The sequence below is a fragment of the Seriola dumerili genome, unplaced genomic scaffold, assembly GCF_002260705.1.
Source record: "Seriola dumerili isolate Sdu_G_001 unplaced genomic scaffold, Sdu_1.0 BDQW01000017.1, whole genome shotgun sequence".
Taxonomy (NCBI): domain Eukaryota; kingdom Metazoa; phylum Chordata; class Actinopteri; order Carangiformes; family Carangidae; genus Seriola; species Seriola dumerili.
Genome location: NW_019174272.1, coordinates 14,453 through 25,364, shown reverse-complemented (window position 1 = coordinate 25,364; position 10,912 = coordinate 14,453). Strand labels below are relative to the sequence as shown.

The 10,912-nt window shown below is 40.6% G+C and overlaps 3 protein-coding genes across 4 annotated transcripts; all 3 read left to right on the top strand.

The window, feature by feature from the left end:
• The first annotated feature begins 241 nt into the window (after window positions 1-241).
• On the top strand, window positions 242-4,167 carry LOC111231699 (transcobalamin-2-like). 2 transcript variants are annotated; one of them, XM_022758921.1, is made up of 10 exons: window positions 242-348; window positions 663-730; window positions 1,242-1,431; window positions 1,552-1,721; window positions 1,988-2,140; window positions 2,782-2,954; window positions 3,072-3,246; window positions 3,329-3,509; window positions 3,624-3,742; window positions 3,862-4,167. In XM_022758921.1, the coding sequence occupies exons 2-10, from the start codon at window positions 673-675 to the stop codon at window positions 3,921-3,923; spliced, it is 1,281 nt and encodes a 426-aa protein (XP_022614642.1). In that variant the 5' UTR covers window positions 242-348; window positions 663-672; the 3' UTR covers window positions 3,924-4,167. The 2 variants fall into 2 exon arrangements, with proteins under 2 accessions (XP_022614642.1, XP_022614649.1); XM_022758928.1 differs by having other exon boundaries at window positions 249-348; window positions 660-730.
• Window positions 4,168-5,079: 912 nt separating this feature from the next.
• On the top strand, window positions 5,080-8,428 carry LOC111228216 (deoxyguanosine kinase, mitochondrial-like). The gene is made up of 7 exons (XM_022754037.1): window positions 5,080-5,671; window positions 5,821-5,930; window positions 6,017-6,216; window positions 6,486-6,633; window positions 6,844-6,959; window positions 7,500-7,599; window positions 7,812-8,428. The coding sequence occupies exons 1-7, from the start codon at window positions 5,386-5,388 to the stop codon at window positions 7,836-7,838; spliced, it is 987 nt and encodes a 328-aa protein (XP_022609758.1). The 5' UTR covers window positions 5,080-5,385; the 3' UTR covers window positions 7,839-8,428.
• Window positions 8,429-8,863: 435 nt separating this feature from the next.
• Window positions 8,864-10,653, top strand: LOC111228206 (nodal homolog). The gene is made up of 3 exons (XM_022754024.1): window positions 8,864-9,149; window positions 9,571-10,388; window positions 10,501-10,653. Exons 1-3 carry the CDS (start codon window positions 8,864-8,866, stop codon window positions 10,651-10,653), a joined length of 1,257 nt encoding a protein of 418 aa, XP_022609745.1.
• Window positions 10,654-10,912: the final 259 nt, after the last annotated feature.

Here is a 10,912-nt window from a genome sequence, read left to right as displayed (position 1 = left end):
GTTATGATGTTTTGCCAATACCAGATCTACTTTCTTAGTTTGAAAATATCAGTTGCGACAACAGGGCGCAAGCAGTGACCGGAAGATGATATGTGTAAAACAAGATAGACACCTCCCCACTTTTACTGTGTTGCTCTTATCAAAGACTATAAACGACTTCAAGATTAATAGCTCAAACTTTCTGTTTATGATCTGACTCGCAGCTGTTGTAAAGGGCCCTCTAGCTTTATTCGTCGCTTTGTCATCCCAAATAACGAGTCATGTGATTGTGAAATACTAGAAGCTGTTGTCTCTGCTTGTTTCATTACTCAACCCTGATTCTTCTTGCTGGAGTGTCGCTCTGAGGAGGTAACAAACTGCTGTTTGCTGCGGAATTTAAAAAGCTTACGAGCTAAAATACTAAACTGCTGTAATAATATTGTAATAGCGACCCAATAATGTTTACCTAACATCGCTAAATAGACAGTTATGTGTCTAATCTAAAAGATATTGCTATTGCTTTTAGGTTTATTGTTTAACATCCGTGTACCTGCCTTTCTCAAATACGCGAAAACTGTCATACAAAGAAGAGTTTTTTGATCTCATGATTTTATTGTCTATCTGTGTTGTTACTTTACCGTTTTTGGCAAATATATTTATTCACACTTTGTGTTATCCAGCAGGTTTTCCAGAATGCTGTCTTCGTTCTTAATAGTATGTCTCCTGGCTTTTGCCTCTAGCAAACCATGTGGTATGTAACATTTTTTAAAAGCCTAAATCCAGCCATCACCAGTCACCAGAAACCCTGACTGCTGTTGCCAAATCTGAGCCAACTCTGGGGAAAAAACACACTTTGCAAACACACTGACTCACTGGTCTGGACATTTACAGATTTCGCAAAAATACCTATTTCATGAAATTGTATGGCCTTCATATTGTTTGTTCATTGACTAAATTTGTGCAAATGTCAAATTACAGAGAATGATGGCAACTTATTGCTGTTCAGTGCTGAGGATAAAAAATAGAGCAATATTAAGATATTTGTAAGCTGAATACAGCAATAAAATACTTTTAATTATTTAAGTCTCCACAGTTTTTGTTTCCTCTTGTGACTGCTGATGCTGCAGTTTTGGTTTTGCAATGCTCCCAAGGTTCATGTTGATGCCAGCAAGCGAGTGTTACTGAAGTACTTTATGCTTGTTATCATATCAAAAGTTAACATTTCTGAGAAACATTTTTTCTTTGGAAATATTTTAATCCAGATACTGAAGGATCTGTCAATGAGCTGCTCACGTCACTCAATAAGGACCTGCTTCGCTCTCTGGAGAGGCAGGAAGGAGTCCCCAATCCCAGTGTGCACTTGGCATTGCGACTTTCTAATTTCCACAACCTTGCCAAGGAGAGCGAACACCTGAATAAACTGAAAACTGATTTGCACAATGACATACAAAAGTAATACAGTGTTTACAATATACTAATTCTGCAAAGTAATGTTATGCTATGTTCGTACACTGATTTGATCTTTTCCCATGATGTTCTCATCTGAACCTCAGCCTCCTGTGTCTTTCTCAGCTCTCTCTCTAACGGCCAGCCTGTGACTGGCCTCTTGGCATTGTACACTATGGCTTTGAAGTCCTCCTGCTACGACCTCAACACAGTCACCTTCACCGTCAGCGAGACAAGGAAGGTGCTGCTGACACAACTGAAGAAGCAGATGGAACATGAAAAAGAGCATATTGGCTGTAAGTTTCATTTGACCTTTTGGAGGCAACGGTTGTCATAAAAAGACTGTAGCTTTATATCTGTGGCTTCTCTTGAGTAGGTTTATGCCTCAATTAAACATTAGATTGGTTGTAGGTAGTACATGGTATAAAAAAATTACACATTTATTTCACCTCTGATGGAATTAGTCAGACTCATTAGTCAACTATTTAATTTCTTGAACATTACTGGGAAGTCAGGTTTCAGTGTAATTTGGTTTCTTCTATTTCATCTTTCCTTTACACAGTCAGCCACCGCCCTTTGACCAACTATTACCAGTACTCTCTGGGTGTGCTTGCTCTTTGTGCAAGTGGCGTCAGGGTCAACAACCATGTCAGCAACAAACTCATCAAGGCAGTGGAAGACGAACAATTCAAACATGGAAACTCTGAGAGTATTGGTGAGTGAAACCTGCCTTAATGTTTTCTTTTATAAATATTAAATAAAATTATGTGCAAGAAACATGGAGGCAGGGAAGCATCAGGTCAAATCTTATGCTAAAAATGATAAAGAAATTATCTTATAGATGTTTGGGAGTTTACCTAACTCTCACAATTTTTACAATTATTTTAGGATAATTAACTATACCCTAAACATGAGATGGTTAATTTCACACACATTATGGACATGAACACACAAAAGAGAGAGTCCCTGAATTTTCTCTGTGAGCCTTGGGGACATTAGCATCTGGAGTTGTAATACAAATCAGCTCTGTACTAGGAACAAAGTCGCAGTGAGATAGTATGACAGATAAAACCAGCCCCGTTTTGTTTTAGTACATATGGAGTCATATTTACAGGTAAAGTCCATAAAGTTACCTGGGATTAATTTTTCTCATGGCCCATCCCTCAGAAATCTGCCAGAATGAAGGGTGGGAGAGTGTATGTAGTGTTTATCTGCAGTTCTGTGAACACCACCATGTTTATATGCATGAGCAATCTTGTAGTCTTTCTTGGTAACACCTCAGTTTCTCCTGCTTCAAATGAAACTCTCCTTCTGTCTGGCAAATATGCACATTTTTATCCTACTTTCTTTCCCTAGATACCAATGCCATGGCTGGGATGGCACTCCAATGTGTGAAGGACGCTGGGTCTCATGTGCACAATGCCGCTGAGCTGGACGTCGCCCTTAGCAAAATCAAGCAGAAGCTTTTGGCCGCTCGCAGGGCCGATGGCCATATTGGCAATGAGTTCAGCACAGGTCTTGCAGTTCAGGTAAGGATCTTTTTCCTTATTTATTTTTTTGTTCAGTTCCCATTGTCTCTCCCACTCCATGAAGTTTTGCAACACAAAATCTTTGCAGCTTAAATGTACTTATTTGTTGCGTTAAAGGCATTATTGGCAATGGGCAGCCAGGTTGCAGAGTGTGCTGCCTCAATGGAGGCCATGAGGACAGGCGCCAGAAGCAACACATACCACAACCCCATGGCCATATCTCAGATCCTGCCAGCTCTCCAGCAGAAATCCTACCTGACAGTGAAAAGCAAGGACTGTCTCAATGAGGATAGTATGTGCACCATTACTTCTACCCTCTGTGGTCACTGTTGTGTATTGTCACTGTTTTTGTAATTGTGTGCGCCTGCCTACAGACACTCTGGTGCTGGAGCCCATAGATCCTGTGGTGGTTTTACCAAGTGAGAGCAAAGTCAGTTTGATGGTTGAGGTGGTGATATCCAGCGGGGCAGCTGCTGTTTACTCTGTTGATGTGCCAAAGGGCAGTTCTCTGTTGGAGGCCCTTGAACTTCTCAAGGGGATAAATGTTGGCTTCACGTGAGTTCAAATAATGTACCTTTATGCATTTCAACTTTTCATAGCTTTTTCCTATATGTCCTGCAAGACCTATATGATTGCCTACATTGAGTATTATCTGATGCTGTTTGGCAGGTTTGAGAAGGAGTCCAGCCTGTGGGGACCTTTCTTAAGTGTGGTGAATGGAGAGCAGGCCAGACAGAGTGACCGCAGATACTGGCACCTCTCCTCTGATGGCACTGCACTCAGTCAGGGTGAGGACACACACATATATTACACTATGACTCACTAAGAGAACATTCTCTTCATGTCTTTCATCTGCTGCTTTTAATTTCACGTTGTTTAAAAAAAAAATGTTGGTTTGCTCCTTCAGGTATCAATGATTTCAAGATAAAGGCGGCTCAAAAGATCACCATCAAAAACACAAGCTACTGAGAGTCACTGCTGATGCAACAGTGACGTGACTGAGGAGAATCTGACCCTTGTAGTTTCAACCAGTGATTATACTTCAATTGTCTGTGAATCTGTGAATAAATGGTCATAGTAGTTCCACTGATTTTCACTTGATTAAAGGTGTAATTTAGACCTAACTGAATAGTAATGCTGTGAATATTCTAACTGGAGAATTCAAATTGTAAAGCTTTTTTTATGATTGTTTTTAAATAAAGAGTTTTCTGGAGTTTTGTGTTTTTGTCACAAACAAAATATTAATTGTTTTGACTTGACTTGGTTATCAAAAGTATGGAATTTAGGCTAATTGACATTGTCAACCATGCAGTAATTTAAGACTTAACTAGTGCCAGCAAAAATTCAAATATACAGTACTTAATCATTTGTTTGATGTCAAAATTAGTTATTTCTTATGGCTGACATCCTCATGTAATTGAGTGGCATAAAAGCAAGATCAAATCCTAGAGATGAAACAGTGGATATCTTCAAAATCACATGGGTGGGAAAAAAGTAACTATTCTGCATTATCACTTGTGTCCAAACAGACAAGGCCATTCACAAATTACTTCTGATGGCTGGATTAAAAGGCTGAGGTTGAATATTGTTGTAAATGGTGCCAACAACAATGCTTCTTACACACCAACAAGCATTAAATGTCACTTCAATGCAACATCAGAGTAAATTTCTTTATTTGTGAAAATCATGAGTAAAAAGTGAATGTTTAATTATTCATCAATGAGTTTAGGTCAAGTTGATACACTAACCACATAAAAAATTATGTGAAAATAAAAATTAACTTTTTAAGGCTTTTGTCTACCCTGGATCTTATTCTCTCCATAGACTAACACGCAACTGACCTTGTTGATCCATGTTGAAAATATCTGGGCAAAGCTAAAGTACTTCCGGGGTATCAAAGAAACGGCTGTCTACTGTCACCACCTCAAACTATTCTGTATTTATACCATCGACTATATACGAAACATAGTCATTCTATCTTTAAGCTAAGCGTGTGACATCAAGCAAGTCTGCATTTGTCGTTTGGCGTTCATTTTCTGTTCAGACAGGATATGGTTTGTCAGACGGATTTTATTGTGAAAGGAAAGCGCACGTGTACCGGAAGTACTTTTTTGAGATTGTTTGTAGCCTTTGTGCACACTTTCTTATCTCCTAACTTACAGAAATAATGTCACTAACTAGTAGCAAATATGCGAAACACAAAAGTGTGAACTCTACATGAGCAATTCAACTATTATAACGCTATTTATAAATACAGTAACATTTCCTAACGAATGTTCCTGTTACATCATGGAGAGGATGAGCTAGCTACCATGAGGGTAACTCAGTGGCAACGTCAATATTCTTAGCTGCTCATTTACATTAGCAAGCATCAAGCGACATGCTAGTAAATGTGACAATCCCTGTGTGATTGTTCATTAAGCATACTGTAATGGCTGCCCTGTACCGGTGCGTCCTATTCAACCGAGTTTTCGAATTAAAAAGACAAACTGATTTGATAAGATTGAGTTTTAATGCGCCTCCTCTGCAGTGGAAGACACCGGGCAGCTTCTTACGAGGAAGAAACACAACCATAACACAGACAACAACTAACCTAAGTACTATGGCGAGTAAGAGAGACAAGATCAGCGATTCTTGTTCAAGGTGTCTGTCGAGTAAAACTTCAACTCAAGATGGAAAAGCTCGAGTGAAGAGAGTTTCTATCGAGGGCAACATCGGTAAGATCATGAATATTTCATACTTGTTCATATAACAAACGATCAAACTTATTGTAATCACACCGACTTTTGTGGCTTGGTTGTGTATCTGTTGCTTCTAAGTGTTGCTAGTATGTAAGAGACTTGGATTATGTGATCTCAAATATCAGCTGTTGGAAAGTCAACTTTTACAAGACTCCTGCAGTCAGCCTGTCCAGACTGGGAAGTGATGGCAGAGCCTGTCAGCCACTGGCAGAACATTGAGGGTGGGACCTCAAAGGTGGGCACATTTCCTGACCTCTAAATCTTTTCCCATCTAAAATCAAAAGAGGCCAAGTTGATCATCTCTGCTTGTGTTTTTGACAGGGGACAGGCGCATCCCCCCAGACAACAGTCAGCAACCTGCTGCAGATGATGTACCAGGACCCCCTGCGATGGTCTTACACATTTCAGACATATTCGTGTATGAGCCGGCTGAGAACACAACTGCAGCCTCCTCCAGCTCGCCTGCTCAGCTCAGAGGGAACACCTGTCCAGGTGTATGAGCGCTCAGTGTACAGTGACAGGTGAGTAATTCAGGGCAGGAAAGTGAAATCCATAGGGGTGGGAAGTGCTGATGTTATCCTTCCAAAAGCTGTTTAAACCAGACTGAGGTTGGATACTTTAGACTTACTCCACTATCCCTAAATTCAAACATTGTCACTGAGTAATTCTTGTTTTAGTAATCAGGAAAGTATGAAATAGATGTATACACTTCATGTATTATTATACTCATTGACCAAATGCATTCCTGTTTATTTTGCTTGAATAAAATGTTGATTCTCTGCCCTGCCAGATACATCTTTGCCCTGAACATGTTTGAGTTGGGTTGTATCAACTCTACAGAGTGGGCAGTTTACCAGAACTGGCACTCCTTCTTGGTGGAACAGTTTGGACACCAGGTGGAGCTGGAAGGCATCATCTACCTCAAAGCCCCACCAAAGGTATGAACATAAACTATTTCATGCTCTGATTAAAAAACTTTACAATGACAATAAAGAATTTGAATCCAAAAAACATACAGTTGTAACAATTTTAACTTGTGGTCATTGTTTCCATTTTTTATAGTTCTTACTGTGGCTTTTCATCATTGACAGTTATTCAATTTCATTATAAAACAGTACAAAGACATTGCAGTTTTGTGCATTTCTCAGAAATGTATGGAGCGTCTGGAGCATCGGGGAAGAGCAGAGGAGAAGGGAGTGGAACTGGACTATCTGGATAAGCTGCATGTTCAACATGAGAGATGGCTTGTTGAGAAGAGCACTGAGTGAGTAGTAATGAGATCACATGGGGGTTGCTTGTCCCATTCACACCCTTTTGTTATAATTATTTTCAGTGTGCAGCACTGAAATGTGTTTTTTGACTCATCTGAAAATAACCTTTGAAGTGATACATTAATGCACCTAGATTGTCATTATTTAGGCACATTTATACTCAGGTGGTTCCTGTGAATGCATACCTGTTTTACACAGTGATGACGTTCACTTAATATAAGCAAATTAATCAATTCAAATGTGATATTTAGCTGTTATGACCTGTAAATTATCCCACCAGAATCTGGTATGAAATGTTAAAATGAAATGAATTTTAAAACTCAAATGAGTGACGCCAGCAGTGGGACAGCCATTGTATTACAGGATGCTCGACTCAGATCCCTGTTTGACATCCACCATTTTGAATGCCTTTCCTCGCAGCTGTTTGTTGCTCAGCTGTGAACAAATGACGGTCAACAGTGTGTGGTCTGGGGACCTAATGTGGGCTGTTAATGTGGTGAAGTGTCTAATACAGCTTGGCTTTCTGTTTTCAGAATACATTTTGAGAAGATAAAACAGATACCTGTGCTACAACTTGATGCCAGTGTGGAGTTCCAGAGTGACCCAGAGGTGCGGGAGCAATTTATTACAAAGGTATGTGCATTTTTTTTATTGCACTTTCATCCAACAGCTGCTGTGCCAGTGTTAACCACATGAGGTCGCTGTAATGTTTGAGATGCCATGACTTGCCTTTTCATTTAATGAGAACTCATAGCACTGGAACATTTTTGCTTTCTGATGTGATGTTTGATGTGTTTCATGTTTCTGATCCATCGTGATCCTTAAGTACCTTTTCTCATACACAGGTGAAGACCTTCTTCAATACTTTGTGAGAGGACAGTCGTCAGCCATAAACAGTGGGAAACAGATGAGAGCATACCTCATTCAGTCAAGTGTGTTAACTGACATACAAATACATATGCGTGTGAAAGAAGTGTAAAGTAATGTAAAACAGACTTCTCTATTCGATAAGCTGCTGCCTCTACATGACATGAAACACATTGAGTTTTGTCTGTAAACGAATTTTATTTAAAAAAAAAAGACTTTTAGATTGTTACATTGTTTTTCAGCGTTTTGTTGTCTACTTATTTATTTGTTAGTTTTGAAAGTCACTGGGTAGTTATAAAATGTACTTGTTTTACTTGTAATTCCACTTGAAATCTTAAGAACTGTCCGTAACACAATAACTCGCATATCCAAGTGATTGAAACACCAATTATTTAAGTGGTTTTAGAGCTTGTGTAAGTTATACACTAAATCTGTGCTATTGTTACTGTGACCATATGGAAACACGGTTTATTGACCATCACACAGTTTTTGTGCATGATACTGTTTCATACATTCCTGACTGACTGGAACAGGCAAACAAGTAGGTACTGTATTAGTTCTTTATCAATAAATAAAAGTATATTCCTTTTTTAAATGTTTTGTGATGTTTTGTCCATTTAAAGATTTGTGAAACTTTCTGTTACTTGTGCCACTTTTACAAAACAGTAGGGTGCTAATGGCTGCACAGGATTTAAAGTGTTATTTGTTAATGGGTTTTTACATGTCAAAAGTATTTAGCTCCATAATGAATATAAAAGGCCAGGCAGTTTGACAGGACAATGACCTTGGCTAAATGTTGTCTTTTTTTCTGCCCCTCTGATGTGCTCTGATGATCAGAGGGGCTGTGGAGATGCCTGGAGTGGTCAGGGGTCATCAAAGGGCAGCTGTCCACTATAAAGGGGCCTGTCTGGAGCTGTGTCTGCACACAGCATCATTTCAGCCTGAGACCAGCTGGAGGAAGGAAGGAGATCTTTGCCTCTCTCTCTCTTGGTCATTATCATTTGTGTAGATTTTGTGAGTTTCAGTTAAAATGGAAGCTAGAGTGCTGACAGTTTTCTGTATGCTCCTCCTTGACTCTGTTGGACTTGTCTTGTCCGCTCAGAGGCTCAGACATCACACACGCCTTGAGACCAGTTTAGCATTTAGAAATCTCTCAGTTAATTATCGCAGCAGATACCCTCTGTACATGATGCAGCTGTACCGCTCCTTCAGGACTGCTGATTTCTCATCGTCAGCAGCTGTCAACACCGTCATTACACAAGGTGACAACCCGTCAGCGCACAGTTCTGACTCTGTCCTGAGTCTGATGGCCAGAGGTAAGATAAACAGTCTGTAATGTTTTCTATTTTTTGACAATGCTTTTATACATCACTGGATATAAAGCGTGGTATATACTGTATATGTTAGTTTCTCCTGTGTCTGCATGTGTGCTCTAGTCTCCAGCAGCTCTTTGGTTGTTGCACTGTCTGTGTTATCAGACCTTCCCTTTTTACAACCCAGCAAGTGTCAAAATGCTTATTCCACTTTAAAGGCTTTCTCTGTTTTATGTGTGAGGGTGTGTATATTAGCCCTCAGACGGCCTTGCACGGGGGGGTTCAATACACATCCTGCTCTGTTCACCCTCCCACTCCAATGTTTTGACATTTGTCCAGGGATCTGGTTTGGCCAGAATCATCCAGACTCCTGACTGTTGTGTGTGAATTTGAGTTCTCATTCACGTCTTTGTCTAATTTTTAGGTTGCCATCAAGTGGGTGAAAGATGGACAGTCACATTTGACATGTCAACCATCTCTACTAGTGAACTCGTCCAGTTGGCAGAACTTCGGATTTGGCTGCCAGCTTTCTCTGCCTCCAAGCGTGCCACTGTGGATTTGTATCACTCCCAAAAGCAGAGCTGTGACCCAGGCAGCACATCATGCCAGGATGAGCACCTTTTCTTGGGGAGCTTTGCCACATCACCCAGCAGCACAAAGTCTTCCTGGAAGGTTTTTAATGTGACTGCTCTGTTGAAATACTGGCTATACCAAGGAGATAGCGTGTCAAGCCAGGAGGCCTCAGGACAGTCTGAGACGGAGCATGGGAGCGGTGCTGAGGAGGAAGGGGCGATAACTGGCAGGTCCCTCTTCAAGAATTTGGGAATTAGGCAAAGAAAAATACACCATCCAACCATGAACCAGGTCATGATGGTCATCTTCTCTAAACATAACCTGCCTCAGGAAGGTCATTCAGCATACAGTCTCATTCATACTGTGGAGAACTCCAAGTATGTGACCACGGACAGAATCAGCAGCAGTGACAGTCAAAGTCGACGCTACAAAAGGAACCGAATGGAAAGGATGAGAGTGGCTGCTGGAGCTGCACCTACTGCTGAACCAGCAGCAGAGCCGGTCCAGAGGCCGCTGTGTCGGAAGGTAGACATGTGGGTGGACTTTGACCACATTGGCTGGGATGAGTGGATTGTGCATCCTAAGCGCTACAATGCATTTCGCTGTGAGGGAGAGTGTCCTATACCACTGGATGAGTCCTTCCATCCCACCAACCATGCATACATGCAGGTAAGATGGCAACTCGATTTTTAACCCCATTTAACGCTATAGAATCTTAAACAATCAAAGTTTTTCTGTAGTGGCTTGTTTGTTCACGTGAAGTATTCATCTGTTTTTCCAGAGCCTCTTGCATCATCACCATCCAGAAAGAGTAACATGCCCATCCTGTGTACCGACACGCCTCAGCCCACTCTCCATGCTGTACTACGAGAACGATGATTTGGCCCTGCGGCATCACGAGGACATGATTGTTGAAGAGTGTGGCTGTCACTGAAGGCCCACTCCTCACTGGTTTCACTGCAGTCAAAAGAGCAACTATTAACAGAACCTAATCTTGAACTTAATTTCAACAGTTTCTTTACTGCATTCATGTTAACAATAATGCTCAAATGTTAAAGTGAGAATACATTGTCATGGCTTTTTCTAACAAATAATGACAAGATATGATTGTTAAAGTTGAGTGACTTCAAAGTAATTTTTCATCCATACTGGGTGGTACGCAATAGTATTTTCCATCTTTAGTATGGACTGAG

Excerpts from the sequence above, each read along its gene's own strand:
- LOC111228206 (XM_022754024.1), top strand. The coding sequence starts at position 8,864 with ATGGAAGCTAGAGTGCTGACAGTTTTCTGTATGCTCCTCCTTGACTCT. Across the intron at positions 9,150-9,570 it reads CCTGAGTCTGATGGCCAGAG|GTTGCCATCAAGTGGGTGAA; the intron begins GTAAGATAAACA and ends TCTAATTTTTAG. Across the intron at positions 10,389-10,500 it reads CCAACCATGCATACATGCAG|AGCCTCTTGCATCATCACCA; the intron begins GTAAGATGGCAA and ends CTGTTTTTCCAG.
- LOC111228216 (XM_022754037.1), top strand. The coding sequence starts at position 5,386 with ATGGCTGCCCTGTACCGGTGCGTCCTATTCAACCGAGTTTTCGAATTA. Across the intron at positions 5,672-5,820 it reads TTCTATCGAGGGCAACATCG|CTGTTGGAAAGTCAACTTTT; the intron begins GTAAGATCATGA and ends CTCAAATATCAG. Across the intron at positions 6,217-6,485 it reads CGCTCAGTGTACAGTGACAG|ATACATCTTTGCCCTGAACA; the intron begins GTGAGTAATTCA and ends CTGCCCTGCCAG.
- LOC111231699 (XM_022758921.1), top strand. The coding sequence starts at position 673 with ATGCTGTCTTCGTTCTTAATAGTATGTCTCCTGGCTTTTGCCTCTAGC. Across the intron at positions 1,432-1,551 it reads TTGCACAATGACATACAAAA|CTCTCTCTCTAACGGCCAGC; the intron begins GTAATACAGTGT and ends TGTCTTTCTCAG. Across the intron at positions 3,510-3,623 it reads GGGATAAATGTTGGCTTCAC|GTTTGAGAAGGAGTCCAGCC; the intron begins GTGAGTTCAAAT and ends GCTGTTTGGCAG.